The following is a 19789-nucleotide window of genomic DNA, read 5'->3' on the forward strand; positions in this document are numbered from 1 at the left end:
TCTTAGGGTAGTTTTGATTTGCATTTCTCTTATTACTAGAGATGTTGAACATTTTTTCATATATCTATTGATTGCTTGTACATCTTCTTCTGTGAAGTGTCTGTTCATTTCCTTAGCCCATTTGTTGATTGGATTATTTGTATTCTTGGTGTAGAGTTTTTTGAGTTCTTTATAGATTCTGGAAATTAGCACTCTATCTGAAGTATGAGTGGCAAAGATATTCTCCCACTCTGTAGGCTCTCTCTTCACATTACTGATAGCTTCCTTTGCTGAGAGAAAGCTTTTTAGTTTGAATCTATCCCAGTTGTTGATTCTTGCTTTTATTTCTTGGGCTATGGGAGTCCTGTTAAGGAAGTCTGATCCTAAACCGACAAGTTGAAGGTTTGGACCTACTTTTTCTTCTATAATCTGCAGGGTCTCTGGTCTGATTCCGAGGTCCTTAATCCATTTTGAGTTGAGTTTTGTGCAGGGTGAGAGAGAGGGGTTTAATTTCATTCTGTTGCATATGGTTTTCCAATTTTCCCAGCACCATTTGTTGAAGAGGCTATCTTTTCTCCATTGCATATTTTTGGCACCTTTGTCTAGTATGAGAAAATTGTATTTATTTGGGTTTGTGTCCATGTCCTCTATTCTGTACCATTGATCTACCTGTCTATTTTGGTACCAATACCATGCCGTTTTTGTTACTATTGCTTTGTAGTAGAGTTGAAGATCTGGTATTCCAATACCCCCTGCTTCACTCTTTCTACTGAGGATTGCTTTAGCTATTCTGGGTTTCTTATCCTTCCAGATGAATTTCATAATTGCTTGCTCTATTTCTGTAAGGTACATCATAGGGATTTTAATTGGAATTGCACTGAATCTGTATAGCACTTTTGGTAGTATGGCCATTTTGACAATATTAATTCTGCCTATCCAAGAACATGGGAGATCTTTCCATCTTCTAAGGTTTTCTTTAATTTCTTTCTTTAGTGTTCTGTAGTTCTCATTGTAGAGGTCTTTCACCTCTTTTGTGAGATTGATTCCCAAAAGAACTGGGTATGCCCTTTCTCTCTCAACCTCATGGAAACCTTACTTTTGGTTTTATTTCTATCTTCTGGACAGCAAACTCTTTTGGTCTTCTCAGTTAGATTCTTCTCCTTCACCTATCTCTAAATATTATAGTTTCAGAGAGCTTGGCTTGGTTTTGAGTAACTTCTTTGTACTCTTTCCATACACAAGTTCATCGATTCCTATAAATATTTATGATGAAAATTCCAAATTGATATGTTCACTTTTCCAAAAAGCTCTAAATTCACATTCAACTGCTTGTTTGACACCTGAATGTGGAAGTCCCACTGATATTTCAAAATGAACATATTCAAAACACAACTCTTGATCCTGTCCACCAAAAACCACTTATTCCCCATGAATCTTCCTGATCTCAAAATAGGCACCATTTCCCCAAAAGACTCAAATTCAACCTCTCGACTTCTTCCTTTTCTGTAAAATCCTTCCCAATTTTGCCATCTAACCATCAGCAAGTTCTGTCAATTATCTTTCAAAAAATGTACCTCAAATTAACCCTATTTTCATCTCTTCTGCTACCACCCTAATCCAGAATATCTTCCTCTCTTACCTGATGACTATCAGTTTCCAGACTTACACTTCACCCTCTCTACTCTAGCAACCAGAACAATCTTCATAAAGCATAACTGTGTTTAATTTGGCCTAATCTCATTTTTCAACTTTGTGTCACAGCATTTCCCTGCCTCCTCTCCAGACTCCTTCAATTCAATCACACCATACTACTTCTAGCACCTTGAACCCTGAATATGTACAGTTGAACCCTCCATACCCATGGGTTCTTCATCCAGTCAACTAACCTAAGATTGACATCAGAAAAAAAATTTAAAAAATAAAAAGTCTGTACTGTCTTGCCATTTTCCCCTAAACAATATGGTAAAATTATTTACATTGTATTAGGTATTATATGTAATCTGGAGATAATTTAAAGTATATTGGAAGATGTACCTAAGTTACATGTCATTTAATGTAAGATACTTGAGCATCTGTAGATTTTGGTATCCATGGGGGTGGGTATAGGTTCTGGAACCAACCAGTAGATGCTGAGGGACGACTATATTTGCTTTAGAATCTCAGCACATACAGCTTGTTATGTCAACAGTCCTCTACACCTTTATTAGTTCTCAGTTAAGATGCCACCTCCTTAGAAAAACCTTCCCAAGACTGGCCTGGTGTTCCATGCCTATAATTCCAGAGACTTGGGAGGCTGAGGCAGGAGGATCCCATATTCAACACCAGCCTCAAAAACTTAGTAAGGCCCTAAGCAACTTAGCCAGATCCTGTCTCAAAATTTAAAAAAAATAAAAACAAAAAGGACTGAGGATATATTTTAGTGGTAAAGTGCCCCTGGGTTCAATCTCTGGTACCAAAAGGAAAGGGAAGAAAAAAAAAAAAAAAAAAAGAAAGAAAACAACCGCTTCCCAACGTAAACTAAAACTAAATCCCCATTCTAAACCTCATCCCTTATTTGTTTTCTTCTTAGCAATTATTATTTCTGTTTACTTATCCTCTTCCTCATAAAGACAATTTTTTGTTTCATTGTGAAACAATTTCCAATCTGCCTTCACAGCGGAAACACAAGGTCCACAAAGGCTGGAGATCCCTTTTGTCTTGTTCACAACTGCATCCCTATTATCTAAACTTAGTGAGGATCAGATATTAGGCCTTTAAAAACATTTGTTTAATGGTAAATGAGTATCATTCTCAAAATATATCTTATTTCATTTATCTTTTCATTCATTTTACCTAGGAGCATAGACAGTTGTTTTCTCAACACACCAATATCTTACACACTGTTTTCAAGAATATACTTTTATTTTGCTATTTCCCAGGCCCCCAATACCATTCTGAGCCTATCCACAGGTTTTCCTATTAATTTCAGACCAACTACTTTGTCAAACATGGAATCTATTTTTATCTTAATATGACAAAAAAAAAAAAAAAAAAAAACAACTTATACTCCATTCTACCTTAATTCTAATTAGTGCTTAGAAAACCATACTTAACCTAAGGCCCTAGGGATCAGTAAGGCAAAAGACTCCCCTCCTTCCCACGCCTCCGGCAGATTAGAACATCAATCCTAAAAGTACTAATATAGGTGTAACTTATAAAGTTAACTTAAACATATAAATATCTAGTTAAGCCCACATAATCTCTTGCCTAAAAAAGTGTGCTTACTAAAATACATGCTCTACTTTGTAGATTAGTCACTTTCCAGCTGAATTCCCAGCTAATGGTGCTAACCACTGAAAGACTGAAGGTCACTGGAGGAATTTGAACAAATGTGTCCAACTGAACAAATGTGTATCCAAGCGAACATTCATTTCTCACTACCTTTTACACAGAAGACTGAAAATCTGCTCAACCAGATTTACCGAAATCTCCAAATTCCATATTAAGTAGTCCCAAACCTGCTGATTACAAAGCTATAATCAATTTGGTCATGACCTACTCCAAACACCTCACTTAAAATGATGTCAACATGGGGAATGAAAGAATATTTTAAGCATGGAGAACAATGAAATCTGAAACTATGTACAACTCTATTTCTCTATTCACAGATTCTGTCAGCAAACCCCAAACTCACACCACAAAAAGCTCAAAATCTGGAAGAACTATTAAACAGTTTTTCCCCTCTTGAAAGTTGGATATATCTGGCCATGTATAATTTGAGGAAGGCAAAAGAAACAATTTTAGATAACTACTATATGATAATCTTGATAAATATTTATTAAATGTTTTCTAACACCTATATTGACATATTTAATAGAAACCACTTAAACTCTAAATTTAGTATCCAAAGCCCTCTGTCCATTATAATACATTCAGAATACCATCTGGGGTTGATATTCCATAAAATGTAGCAGTTTAAATACTACTCATTTTCACATATACTACACAGTAAATTATTAATTTCCTACTAATGCAGATAATCAAGAACAGAGTAAGTCTGCTACCTAAACATTGCCGGGTACTTGTAATATTGTCTTTGGGGTCCATTTTACTGTGTAGGCAAAGCTAACTTATAATGAGGCTCTTTTGGTAATGTAATAACTAAAGTCATTTGGAGCTAGTCCAAGTTATTTGGATAGTCCCAGAAGTGCCCTATAACCACTAGAATTTAGAGTAAATGTACAAGATTTTATTCAATGTATTAAGAAATCATCAAAAATATTATACAAACTCTAAAAATTTCTAAAGGATTTTATATCAATACAACAGAATAGTAAATTCAATCCCTTTGTTTGCCCCCTCTTAAAATATAAAATTTTCCTCTTTCCCCCCACTTCAAGTACCAACTGTTTGTAAAGTGAGACCATATACTGTTTAATATCAATTATGAACCAGACCATTGTAGGGTCTTTACTGAAGTGATGCATAATAAGGGTTTGGTTAAAAAGGCAAGTCTTTTATCATTAAGCTAGAGAATATGACAGTTACCTCAGAAAGAAATAAAATTACTCCTATCCAGTCCTGCCCTTCCTTAGTCTGGGGGCCTGACTTTCAAACCCCTACAATTCTACTTTCCCACTCATTATTATTCTAGACTGTGTTAGTCAGTTTTTCATCACTGTAACAAAATACATGAAAAGAACAATTTAAGAGGAGGAAAGATTTATTTTGGCTTATGGTTTCAGAAGTTTGAGTATAAGGTCAATCGGCTCCTATTCTTTGGGCCAGAGTTTTTAAAACTGAGACCACCACAGTTGGAAGGGCATGGCAGAAGAAAGCAAGATGCTCAGCCCATGGCAGCCAGGAAGCAAAGAGAGAAGTACCCAGAGAGAAGATAAACCTTCCAGGGTATACCTCTAGGTCCTCCAATGAGGTCCCACCTCCTAGTAGACTTATTTAGTCATCAATGGATTAAGCGATCAATAAGGTCAGAGCCCTCATAATCAAATTACTTTCAAAAAGCCCACTTCTGAGCACATAAGATTTTGGGGGATATTCTATATCCAAACCATGACACAGACCATCTCCCACCTGCCTCTGCAGACTCAGGCAAATGTAGTACTTCTCTTGCAGATCCTCAAAGACAGTACATACTCTACTGGCTTCCTAATGTAAACCTTACATCAAAATGTCAATTGCTCAAAGCAATCAACAGTTATGCCACTTTTCAGAAACTTGGCCCTAGCTTTGGACAGACTTCCCTTCAGTATGTGCAGATCAATCTCTCACCTTCTTCCAGTTCACCACTTACATGCAGGTCTCAGATCTTTCTGCTGTGAGAATTTCGGCCACAGAATTTTATCTTTGCCTACAGACATGAGTCATCTTTTTCTAAGATTGGACAAAAGTTCCAAAATAAATGTCTCTTAATCATTAAAATCATAAATCAAAGAGACAATCTGCAGGCATATATAAAGAGCAGTGGTGATTTCTTTAGTGTTTTCTGTCATTTTTAAATCTCTAAAAATTTGAGTTTCTTTTAATCCTAAGATTTCTTGGTTCCTGGGTCACTTATGTCCCCCCCCCCAAAAAAAGTTAAAATTTTAAAATATTTAGCTAATTAATACTTAATAGTATTAATAAAGTTTGTTTGCTTAATTAATAGTCTCCGAAATATAAAACATAGCTTGATGCTCTAAGAGTATTCAAGCCCTAACTCTTAAATATAACACTGGATGGAAGGGCTGGAAGGGTTGGGGATGTAGCTCAGTGGTAGAGCAGCTGCCTAGCACACATGAGGGCCTGGGTTCAACCCCCAGCACTGCCAAACAAATTTTTAAAAAGAAACTAATATAATGCTCAATAGTGGAGGGGTGGAGGGAGACAAAACGGTCAGGTAGTATGTGATTTTATGTAGAATACACACGTAACTAAAAGCACTATCAAAAAAGATCAAGGAAGGACTGAGGTTATACCTCAGTGGTACAGTGCATATACACAGTCCTGGGTTCAATCCCCAGAACACATACCCCACCAAAATAGGAAAAAAAAAATAAGATCAAATAACCAGACAGTTTACTCTTACCAAATATTTAAATATAAACCTAAGTTTAAGCTTACAAAGTTACTTTTCTAGAGCTGTGCTATACAATAGTTACTAGTCACATATTTAAATTTTAATCAATTAAAAACTCAGTTACCTGTTGGACTAGCCACTTTTCAAGTACTCAACAACTATATATGGCTAGTGGCTACTGTACTGAACGATATAGATACAGAACACTTGTATCATGTGAGAAAGTTCTTCTAGAACAGGGGTACTTTGTACCTAAATCTATTTTACAAATGGAAACAGTACAGCAAGGCCTCAGAACACTAGTCAGAAACAAAAGGGCTGAATTCCTAGTTCTACCACTAACTGATTTGTGACCTTGAGGCAAATTACTCAACCTCTCTAAGTTTGTCTTCCCAGCCCTGAAATCTTGTCTAAAACTAGTATATACCTCAATGGATAATCATGAAGATTTAATTAGAATATACTGATAAATCACTTAGCACACTGCCTCAAACACTGGGAGCACACAACAGTTTTTAGCTCCCCAACTATAATTACATTTATTCATTCATATTGAATAAAAACTAAATGCTACATTTGAAATATGAGAAAAAAGAAAGTACTCCCACCGAGTGAGTGAAATAGATAAAATGGCTGAACGATGAAGCATCAGGAGACTAGACCGCAGTGGGGTGTTGGGTAAAGAGCAATAGAATCTAGGCAGAGGAAACAGCAAATATTGAGACAAACCTTGGTTCTGAGATGAGGGCTCTGCCTCTCCTTTTGGTCATTTCAAAAAATTACCTGACTTCATCTTTCATATAGATGAGTATACACAATGAATCTACCTGCTGTGTACTGGAATAGAAAGTGAATTTTAGCTTATGGTTTTATCTAATTCTATTATACACTTTAGAATAATATGTTGTTTCTACGCAAATACAGACTTAGACTTTTAAAAGCATCCCATTAAGCCATCTGTCAGTTCTAAATGAACATTAAAAAAAGAGGGAGACAGGGAAAAAAAATGTCTGGCAACTAGCAAGACTCTGCCTAAAAATAAAAACGCCAAGAAATGTAGTTCCATGGTAGAATGTCCCTGGGATCAACCCCTGGTACCATAAGCAGGGAGAAAAGTCCACAAGGCAAATTTTGAATCATAAATGCAAAAATCAGAATTTTCATTTTTCTCAATATACTAACAATAGGTTTTACCTGTCATTTGCAATAATGCTTAGTTGATAAAAAATTTAAATCAGTGAATGTAATAATCACTGTAAAGAAATAATAGAATACTGTTTTCTCGATAGCTTCAAAGATAAAGAGCCATGGGAGTTAAAATTTTACAAGTTAGTGATGTGACACTTTCTATCTGAAGTGCTCGGGTAATAAATTTGAAATAATAATAATCAACTGTAAGTGTAAGCACACTAAATTAAAAAATGTTCTGTAGCTATTATAAAATATAATCCCAGTGTGATTACTTAATATATGTTTTTCAGGCACAATCCTGTATTGTTCTGAAAACAGCAAAGTATAGAACAAAGGAAATACAATATTAAAAGACCACAAGTAATGGGCACTAAATTCACTTTTTCATTCAACATTTTCTTTTATTAGCAAATAAATATTTTTAAGTCAATGACTGAAGGCAAATTTAAAATAACACTTTAAAATAAGAAAGAAAATTGTCCAGTTATTTATTTTATTTTTGAAGTAAAGCAATGACAAATAAAGTTCCCCCTCTGCAATAAGAAGGTAGCTAGACAGACCTTTAAGACTCTATGTTGGCAGTACTCTGAGTGAAAAACCAGCTTCGAGGTAAATACAAAAATAAAGCCATATATGCTTTTGGCAGTTATGAAGGTAATCAGTTTAAAATTCATAAAATAAACTACAGAAATGAGGATATAAACAAGATTGAAACTACTGAAATTCTAAACAGCAAACAGAAGACAGGGCAAAACCATGATTTCTCATTCTTTACCACAGAGTACACATAACGCAACTCCGCGGGTCTGTCAGCTGCAAGTCTATTCCAACCAACTTTGTTAATTTTTCTATCTAATCACCTAGTACATCTTCATTATTTAAAGAGTTTTTTCTTTTCCTGAAGTCTTTGTAAAATGACTCAACACTACAGCAACTGAGTCAAGATCTTATATAAGTGAATAAAAACTATTCCTTGATCGCCTATATTAAAGGATAGATATGAATAATTCAGCACCCTATATAACACAGGCCTTCAATGTATACTTAAACTTCATCATGTTAATGATTTCTCAGCAAGAAATATGCCAGCATTTTGCTAACCACATTCACATAACTTTTAGTTATTCACACCACATATTTACTAATTATATGCCTTGCCCCCCCCAAATTCTTAAGTTGGCTTACAAAAATGTATGTAGTATCATAGTATAAAATAAAGATAACAGATATAAGAGGAAAGGGAGTAGAAAAATAAAATGCAACAATCAGAGGGTTAAGGTTTCTATCAAAATGTCACTAATTACTAAAATTGTGGAGCAGGCTTCTGGGTAGTCAAACTAAAGGACAATCTGCAGAGGCTACAAAGACAAATGGGTTTCTGTCAATAGTACCACCATTCTCCTAGTCTACGAATAGAAAACTCATTACAATCATTCTTCACATCGTTAACTGTCTCACAAAATCATACCATAAACAAGCTGCCAATTCAAAAACATCTCCCATTTCCTCTGCTTTTTTTCCCCTCTCTCTTTCATTTCTAGAATCACATCAGGTCCTCTATCAGAACATGTAAATTATATTCATGCATCAGTTTTCTTAGTCTATCCTCTAACTCATTATATCTTCTCTTTAACTTCCCTTCTCCACTCCGTATCATAAATTATGAAACTAATTCCTATGACAATTTTTATCAAAACAATTCCATTTTCTTCTACTCAATATTTAAATCTCAAACAATAGCAATTGGTAATTTTAACACCTTTCCTAGACAACACTTAACAAATCTACCTCCTACATGGAAAGGAGACCAAACTGCTGACATCACTGTTCCAAGAGTAACTATACTAAATTCTCCCCCTTCATGTTTCTGCTTGCACTCTTTTCTTTCTCTTACTTAAAGCCATCCTTTCTTCTTCCTGCCTTTCTAAGTCCTACCCATTCTTCAAAGCCTAGCCTTCCTCAAAAACGTTTTCTTTCATTGGTTTCTCAGTATTCATGAATTACCAAAATCTACCTCATTCTCATTTACAACATGTCCTATTCACATGGTTCTCTAATCATCTTTATGTCTTATTTTAATTATAACCAGGTCTTCAGAACTAGGTGTCACATCTGGATGTCTACACTTGGCTTAGCACAGATCTACCATTAAGCCCTCAATGAATACTAAATTGAATTGTAAGAAAATGTGACATAGAATCAGGCTGAGTAACAGGGAAACTAATCTGGCAGTAAAGTGCAGACATTCACAAAGAGCAAGTTAAGAACTGTCAAATGGGACTGGGATGTAGTTCAGCCGCCAAGTGTTTGCCTGGCATTTGCAAAGCTCAGGGTTTGATCTCCCGTCCCAAAAGAGATAAGATCACAAAAAAAAAAAAAAAAACCCACTGTCAAATGCAACTGGACATAGTGGCACACAACTATAATCACAGTTATTCCAGAGGCTAAGGGAGGAGGATCACAGGTTTATGGGGGAGCCTGGGCAACTTAGTGAGATCCTGTTTCAAAACAAAATTTTTTAAAAAAGAAAAATTAGAGATGTAGCTCAGTAGCAGAGCATTTGCCTAGGATACATGAGACACTGGGTTTAATCCCTGGTACTGGAAAAAAAAAAATACAAAACAAATTTCAAAATTGGGCAAAGGATATGAATAAACAGTGTTCCAAATAAAATATACTAACAGCAGATAAGCACCTGAAAAGATGCTCATCATTATCCATCAGGGTAAGACAAATCAAAACCACAATGAAATACCACTTCATGCCTTCTTGGATGACTATCATCAAAAAGAGGGATAACAGTAAGTGCTGTCAACATTGTGGAAAAATCAGAACCCTAATGATAGGAAAATAAAAGGGTGCAGTCAATAGGGAATACATTCTGGCAGTTCCCCCAAAGGCTAACTAACTACAGACACACTGTATAACCCAGTAAGTCTACTCTTAGGCATATACCCAAGAAAAATGAAAATACATGCCTACCAAAAAAATTTGTACAAAAATTTTCATAAGAGCATTTATCATAACAGCCCCTACGTGAAAACAACCAAAATGTCCATCAAGTGATAAGTGGATGCGTAAATGTGGAATATCCATAAAAACTGAATATTCTTTGGGCACACAAAAGAATAATACAGATACATGCTGCAATGTGCTACAATGAAAACATGCTTTATACAAGAAACCAGTTAACCTCACCCAAGAAAATTTTTTGTATGATTCCATTTATGCAAAATATTCAGATAAGGTAAATTCATAGAAACACAAAACAGAATGTTGCCTTAGTCATGGGATGGAAGAGTTGAGGAAAAGGTAACTGCTAAAAGGCATGGTGTTATCTTTTGTGGGTAAACAAAATGTTAGAAAATCTATTGTGATTTATACAACTCAGTGAATATTTTAAAAACCTAAAAGAATAAGCAAATTTTACACTTTATATTTCAATAAAACTTTTTAAAAAAATTAGAGTCAGTGTACAATGAACAGATTCTTGAAACAAAAATTAAATGTACAAAAAAAATGTGCAAATTTGCTAGTATACTTGAATTACCTCTACCACTTCTTTTTTGGTTTACTTCCTCCTTTTTCTTGTACAATTACCAAACTAAAACTCAAAATCCAAATGATTCATTTTACCTTTCAAAAAGTAACAAAGATTCTTTGTCATTCCAATGCTCATAAACTAGTACAAACTTCAGCAGTAACAGATCATGACAATTTGAATTTAATTTCTTTGTAATACAGAGGAGCAAGTTATCCTTTAGGTGACAAACATTTAATTTTAATTTGGAAATTTTCTTGTTGTTATCCGTTCTCCATTAGTAACAAGAAATATAAACACTGGCATTCACAGATTTAAGGTCTTAGCTTTTGACAAATTATGAATAATTGTCAACTTGCAGTAATTTATAAAGGACAGTGTGATTCTAGCCATTAGATCTGTGAAAGAATAGCTCTATTTCATCAAGCAAAGCTGGTATGCAAGGCAGTGGGGTAGTGAGCAATTATAACCAACTCAACTGGTCATATGAAAATATTTATGGATCTTCAGAGACCTCAGGATAGAGATCCTGCAAATGTCATGGATCATTTATGATATCCAACACAATAGTTGAGGCCAAGCAAAATATATTCAACTCTTTGTAGGAAATACTCTCAGCATATATCAAATTTCACTCAAATAATATGTATTTTTCTATACCTATGACACTATAGACTGATTTTATGAGCAGAAATATTTTTCCTTAAATATATCCTAAAATTTTAGCTGGCAACTGCACTGCACATCTGTAATCCCAGCTACCTGGGAGGCTGAGGCAGAGGAATTTCAATTTCAAAGTCAGTCAGACAATTTAGTGAGAGCCTGTCTCAAAATAAAATTTTCTAAGAGCCTGTCTCAGAATAAAATTTTCTAAAAGGGCTGGGAAAGTAGTTCAGTGGTTGAGCACTTGCTTAGCATGTCCAAACCCTAGGTTCAATCCCCGGTACCACCAAAAAAAAAAAAAAAAAAAATATATATATATATATATACACACACATACATATATATATAAAGTTTTAATTGCTTTTAAACATGTATTCCTTAAACAATTACCACAAAAATGAATTATTGATAAAGACTAATTCAGTTTCAAAAACAAAACCATATTACATTTTTACCTCATTTAAGAACAACAAAGTAGGAAAACTAAAAGATGCAGAATCATATATTTATTTTAAGAAGAAATAATTCAACCTATTAAATCATTTGTCCTCTTTTAAAATAATATTTAGAAGGGTTAGAAGTGTCACTCAGTGGTTGAATGCATGCTTAGCCTGCAAAACCCTAGAAGATACCCAGCCCCCAAAATAAAGTAAAATAAAATTATGGTTTATTCAAACACCTAAAAATAAATTCAACCAATACTGTAGCAACTTCCTCCGAAAAAGCCTTATATACACATAACTATCTATATGGAATGATGCAATTCAGGGATACTTTATATTTCTAACATATTCATACAACGTACTTGCACAATTCTTAAACACATGCTAATTCCCTCATATGATTCCAAGAATTCCTTAACTAGGTAACACCTAAGAGATGCATCAAAATTCAGAGGTCTCATCTCTAACCTGACACACACACAGAATTAGGTTGCACTCTTTAAGGTTCCAGAAAACTAGATAAATCACACTGAGTGGAATATGACATACACCCATACATACTCAGTCAATAAACAGCTAAAATCCTCTGCTTTCTGCCTAAACAAGTAACCGCACAGCTGTTCCCTCACAAATATTCTTTTACTGTGATAGCAGACTAAAACTACAGAACCAAAAGGCAGGGTTTTCAGAGGTAAGTGTGCTGGGAGAGGAGTTACACAAAGATAGTACTAAGCAAATGATTTCTTCTAAAATCAGATATCAGTTACGAATTAAGTAACTCTGACTCCTGTTAGGCAGATAGCTTTAATTTGCTATATTTTTGTAAATTAATTCATTACAGTTACTAGGAAATACCTAAAGACAACACAGAACTTTAAAAATCAACCACACAACACTGTCAATCTTTTTCAAAAATAAACCAAACAAAAATTATGCTCTAACTTCTCTTTCTGAAAATAGTAATCACATTTTCATTGAAATATAAATGGGCAGATTTACTGAGCCACAAATAAATATTTGACACCAAACAATCCAACAACCATAATAATCCACTTAACAAGCACACTAAACTATCTATATTAAGAAGCCAAACACACAAGAAATGTACAACTAATCATCACCTACCAATCAGCCACAGCAGAGGGACCCTATGCTTGCCAAAAGGAGCACACAAAAAGGTACAGGATCTTTTTCTCCACCTGAACCAGTCCAAGCAACTATTTTTGAAATCAATAAAAGGAGCAAAAACCACTGCAGACAGATCTAGCTTCTAAAGCAATGTTATTAGCTATCCAAATCCTCAGACCACATGAGGATTTCCTTACAAATTCCCTTAAACTAGAAATTAACCAAAGTAGGTATCTTTCCTAAATTGTCTGAGGGGTTTATTATATGTAACTTCTACATTTAAAAATCAAAAGCTATTTTATGTATTTTGTTTTATTAAAAACCTCACATATGAACCAGTAATAGCATTTTCAACTAAATGTAAATCTCCAAATATCAGATGACACTATGGTTAAATTTTTCTTTTTTACACTAAATAGGACTGTGGTTCAACCATTTATTTATTTATTTAAATAACCAATATGTAATTCTTTCCTCGGTCTCTTAAGCTTTCATGCATGCTTACAATATACACTTAAATAAAGTTAAATTATTATATGTAACAAGTAAAACTAAAACAAACTAAATACTACCCAATATATTAGAAGATAAAATATTTAAGAACAGTTACAGTCTACATCACACGATATATGGATTACATTTATCAAAAATGAGCTTTAAATAAACTCCTTAAAATAGTCTCTTTTTTTGGTCAATAATCTATTTTCAAAATTCAAACAAAGTAGTATACAAATAAGTTCACACATGTAACAATTTAGTTGTTTATAACATAAAGTTAGAACAATTTGATATAATACAGTTCATTCTTTAAAAAACAAGATTCCCACCATTAAAAACAATAGTATCTTAAGAAACTGGTATAATAAAAAAAAAAAATCCAAACTGGAGTCTCTCCACAATCAGTCCACTTGTGAATTGGTCACCAAAAGCTAAAAACAATGATCTGCCATCTGAAATAGCAGTGATGGTGTACTCAAAAAAAAAAAAAAAAAAAAAAAATCTTAAATGGTCTTACTACTACTACTACTACTACCTTTTTTTAAACTAAAGATCGCACCCAGGCCACTTTCCAACGGAGCTACATCTCCAAGTCCTTTCTATTTTAATTTTGAGTTGCTGAGGCTTGTTTTGAACCTGTGATCCTCCTGTCTCAGTCTCCCAACCTGCTAGGATTATAGGTGTGTACTAATGCATCCAGCTATTTGTTTTGAGTCAAACACTCTCTGAACATTACTGAAGTTTATATACTGTACATGACTCTCATGTAAAGAATCATGTTAGATTCATTACAAACAAAATAAGCCTTATTAGAATTTTTGTTGACAACTATTTTGTTGTCAACTAGACATTTATCAACATAACCATCTGCAAATTTCCACTTTAATACATTTAGGGCTGGCAATATAGCTCAGTTGGTAGAGTGCTTGCCTTGCAAGCACAAGGCCCTGGGTTCAATCCCCAGCATCGCAAAAAAAAAATAAAAAGAATACATTTAGTTGGTACCTTTGTTTTCACACAAACAAAAAAAATCAGTAAAATCAGAAATCATACCAAAATAGGGCTGGCTGTAGCTCAGTGGTAGAGTGCTTGCCTAGCATATGTGAGGCACTGGGTTCGATCCTCAACATCACATAAAAATAAATAAAATAAAATAAAGGTATTGTGTCCACCTACAACTAAATATATATGTATATATGTGTGCATATATATATATACACACACACACATGTGTATATACACGCATGTGCGCACACGCACACACGTAAAATAAATCATACCAAATAAATTCTACCTACATTGAATGTTAGAAACATTTTCATTTTATCTACCTTCTCACCTTTAATGCATAAGACTAACAATTTAAACTATAAAAACTCTGTTGACCTGGTTCCAACACTGACCTCATATCAAAACAGAAATAAATGCCTTTAAATAGACAAACCACCATTCTTCAACTATTACACCAGACTCAGGATATAGTATTAGGCAGTATATATTTCTCCTCTCTTCTATGTACCATAGTATAAGGTTGTTTATATTCATCCTCTCTTCTATGTTACTGTATAGCATTAATCATTTCCAGAAAGCCCTTTTATTTCCTCTAAGTAAACAATGACCAGAAAATTGGGGATATGCCATCATGAAGGGAAAGAGTGTTTTATATTTAACATCATTGCCTCAAATCACCCACTCATACTCCACCAACACAGGTGACCGAAAGAAATAATGTAAACCAGAAAAACCACTGTTTAATATTCCTGCATTATTTTTAATTTTTTTATTTGTTCTTTTTTAGTTATACATGACAGCAGAATGCATTTTCACATATATGGAATATAACTTCCATGTTCCTGCATTTTTAAAAGTCAATTTCCATCAATACAACTGAATAATTATAAAACAGCACAGATTTTATCTATACTATTGTTTTATCATTTAAGAAATCATTTGAGGGGCTGGGGATATAGCTCAGTTGGTAGAGTGCTTGCCTCGCAAACACAAGGCCCTGAGTTCAAATCCCCAGCACCGCAAAAAAAAAAAAAAAAAAGAAGTCATTTGAGACCCTAACACCTCTTCCACCAAGATAATTTTATTAGTTACCCTGTAATTTCACTATCTCATTGTATTACACAACTTTTGGCAACTCCATGTGCCAATGCAAACATGTTTGTTGAATATTCTATTTCTGCACAGAAACAATTACCACCACTGTCTTCCACAATCATTGAAGTCCAAGCCACAATGATGCTTTTACTCATTAGATTACAACAATTACACATCAGACCAACAGTTCAAATGTACCTTTTGCAAAAGATACAAGTAAATAAAAATCACAAAGTACTTACCTACAATTGGGAGGAGGGTCCAATGTAATTTCCGCAAGTTCCTTCTGAATTCTTTAAAATAAAGACAAAGTAAGTTATGCTAAAATGTTTTCATCTTAATATCAATCTATTTAATTAAAATACTATGTTTCAAGAGTACTATTTTCCTTTTGCATGTTTTTAACTTGAAATAATGTCTAAAACATCAGATACAATAACAAAGTAGTAATTTCTGCCAGTTTTGAGGATATATCTACAAAGGGTAATGAGATTGGCCACTATCACTGCTTATAGCTCTTGGAACCAACACTTCATCACACCATTTAACAGCATGAACCAAAATTTTCAGTTTATATTGGAAACATTTGTTACACTATTTATGAGTCATTCTAACTTCCCATTTGTATGAGAAGTCTCTACATAGGATGGGAAGCTAATCGTATTAGGTTGAATTCGAGAATCCCGAATGATCCAATCAAATGACAAAGAAAAGAATATCAGGATTTCACTACAACATCTAAAATTTCTACCAAGACACATAACTATTTCTTCCTGAAGCTTCTAAATTATAGCAGGTTGGGGCTTTGAAGTTTGACACCATTCCTTCTGTTAGAACTATCCTGATATTACATGAATAATCTGTTTTTTCCTTCCTTTTTGATAGAGGAGGACAGTGCTGGGGGTTCAACCCAGGGCCTCACGCATGCTAACCGCTGAGCTACAACCCTAACCTCTTCAAGTATTACTTTCTACTTTGATTTTTAACTGATCTAACGTATACAAAGGCTAACAGTGCAACACTATTTTCTAAGACTACACTTAACAATCTCACCTATCATTCATGCCTTATTAAACAGACTTTGTTAAATCAATTTTTTAAAAATCTCAAAAGCATTTCTTTCTTTTGCCTTGGTTTTTAAATATGAGATTAACAGCTGGATGCCTGTTGTTGGGTAATTATTGTGATAGTACATGAATAATAGTTGACTAAAGAACCTTAAAGAGAGGATCTGAACAAAAACAATTACACTCAAATCATTCTTTACCTTTTTTTAAGATAACAAACAGAACTACTAGAATAAATGGAACTCCTCCAGTAGGACTGTTACCAACTTCCTAAAGAAACTGCTTGATACATAATTACTTATAAAATTCATCTCTCTAAACCATGTGATTCAAAGTTAGGGAGGCAGTATTAATGAGAGCAAGAACAATAAACTAAAAGCCAAACAACTTTCATCTTAATTCTAGTATACCATTAATGGAGTCCATGAGCAAATATACTACTAACAGTGCCAGGCACGGTGGTGCACACCTGTAATCCCAGTGACTCAGGAGGTTGGGGCAGGAGAATGACAAGTTCAAAGACAACCTCAGCAACTTAGTGAGGCCCTAAGCAACTTAAGCAAGACCCTGAATCAAAAATAAGAAATAGAAAGGGCTGGGGAAGTTGCTCAGTGGTTAAGCACCCCCTGAGTTCAGTCCCTAATACAAAAAAAAAAAAAAAAAAAAAGCCTACTAAAACTACTAACACCTACTCTCTGTGTCTCAGTTTTCTGTCCTATAAAATAAAAAGACTAAACTCCATGATCTCTTTTATCTTTAACACACTATTTAATTTCCTTTTAATATAGATTCTATGATGTGCTTACATACATACAAGTACATATAGCCCATAATTAAAAGACAGAAGTCTCAAAGATCTGAGACCACAGAACACCATTTATGAATTTCACAAAAGTATAAGACAGGCATTTCAAAACTAAATGGATACATTCAGGTTAAAAATGGCAAAGTAAACACATATTTACCTCCCCTGAGCTCAGGAACCCTCCTTGGGGTGAGGGACACAGAAAATGCAAAAAGGAATAAACAACAAAGAGAAGTGGCAGATGGGTGTAAATCAAACAGGATGTAATGGGCAAAAGGGAGCAACAGAAATACGTAAGGACGTAATAAAGATTCAAGGAAGGAGTGAGAAGAACATCAGAAATTCTAAAAGAAAAAAAGCTACATAAGAAAACCATAGATCAAATATGAAAGAAACTAAAATGTAACATAATTTTAATCAAGTAATAGATGTTAAGGGGAAAAAGAGATGATCTATTTTTGCCTAAATGCTATGATTCATCAGGTAATCCAGGAATCATGGCATTGGATTCGTAGGATATCTAATCCTGACATGTTGTCTGCTGTGGCACTGGATATTTAGTTATACAATTTACTAGTCTTTTACTTATAGGCAAAGCACATAAGATGAGCTATTAGTTGCACAATACAATGTAAATGTTACCAACCTTCAACCCAGAAGATATGAAATCAGAAAGGGCAGCCAATTAAAAACCAGCTGAAAGAGGGTAAGGGAGCTAGACAATGTGGTGCATGCCTGTAATCCCAGTAATTCAGGAGACCAAGGAAGAATACCAACTTCAAGGCTAGTCTCAGCAACTCAGCAAGACCCTGTCTCAAAATAAAAATTAAAAGGACTAGGGATGTAGCTCAGTTGGTAAAGCAGCCATGGGTTCAATCTCCAGTATCCCCACCACCAAAAAAGAGTGAATAGGGAATAGCAGTAAACAGATACAAGAGTAATCACATTCCTATTTTACAAGGTAGAGAATCAAGAAATATTGTTGATATTTGAAGGAACAGGGAATAGAAATTTACATTCTTTAATTTTTTAGGGTAAAAAGGCAACTAATAATCACTCTTTTAGTTGACTATCATTAACTGGGAGGAGGGAAAAGGAAGAATTGGTAAAACGAAATATTTCAGATTAGAGAGTCAAAAGACAGTATTTAATAATTCAACAAAATAAGAAATAAGCATATTATTTAGAATTATGCAAAAGAACCAACAAGGACTAAAACCAAAGACAGCTAAAATGGAGAATGGAATTAGGACTGTTAGGGGAAAGGGGATACACAAAAACCTGTTACTTTCCATTAAAAATATCTGTACTGCTTAATTTGTTATGAGAAACAAGAGTCATCTTTATAAACTGTTTTTATACTGAGAGAATGAAAACAACAGGCATTCAAAAAAGCGTGCTTAGCTAGGTATGGTGGTATGCACATCTATAATTCCAGTTACTCCAAAGGCTGAGGCAGGAGGGTTCAAAGTTGTAGGACAGCCTAGGTAACTTAGTAAGACCCTGTATCAAAATTTAAAAAGGGCTGAAAATATAGCTCAGTGATAGAACATATGCCTATCATGCATGAGGCCCTGGGCTCAACTGCTAGTAATACAAATAAAGAGGGCATCCTTAAACTATCAAAGAAAACCATTTTTAACAAAAAAGAACTTTGGTATTTTCAAATAAATCATCTTGATTTATGTTTAGACTTCCCCTTTTGGTTTAAAAAAATGATAAATCATAATTTTCTGTCACAAAATTCTAAAAGAACTTGAACCCTTCCAGACGACTGTAATTCCAAATCTATATTATTTAATGCAAAAAGCAATTTACTGATAAATTTGACAACTATGAGCAATGAGCCACTATATTATAATATATTTCAAGCCACTGTTACCTAGGAATGGTTATATTTCTCTTGATAGAAAAGATTATACTAAAAATTGCTATTTAAACTGTTGTAAGATATCCTGCTGTTTTCAATGATAGCAATTCAATTCAATTTCAAAAGTTGTAATCATGGTATGTATTAAGTCTCTCAGTTCTTGACATCATGGAATAAGGAAGGTAACTATTTCAGATTCTGTCCCTTAGGGTGAGGAGAAATGAAAAAGTGTCAATAATTCACATTCATGGTGTACCTCTGGTGGGGGGCAGGTACTGGGGAATTAAATCCAAGGGTGCTTCATCACTGAGTCACATCCCCAAGATCTCACTAAAGTTGTCCAGACTGGTCTCAAACTTGTGATCCTCCTGTCTCAGCCTCCATCGTTCCTGGGATTTCAGGAGTGGGACACCACACCTGACTTAGCATACCTTGCACATGAT

The 19789-nt window shown here is 34.3% G+C and overlaps 1 protein-coding gene across 2 annotated transcripts in view; it reads right to left on the reverse strand.

Moving 5' to 3' along the window:
* Nucleotides 1-19789, reverse strand: part of UBE2E2 (ubiquitin conjugating enzyme E2 E2) — a 301893-nt gene that overhangs the window by 267723 nt on the left and 14381 nt on the right. For both annotated transcript variants that reach the window (XM_079114334.1, XM_079114335.1), the window contains exon 3: nt 15847-15897. In XM_079114334.1, coding sequence (XP_078970460.1) covers nt 15847-15897 — 51 coding nt within the window. The remainder of the gene's footprint in view (nt 1-15846; nt 15898-19789) is intronic.

This window comes from Sciurus vulgaris, assembly GCF_902686455.1.
Source record: "Sciurus vulgaris genome assembly, chromosome: 16".
NCBI classification, from domain to species: domain Eukaryota; kingdom Metazoa; phylum Chordata; class Mammalia; order Rodentia; family Sciuridae; genus Sciurus; species Sciurus vulgaris.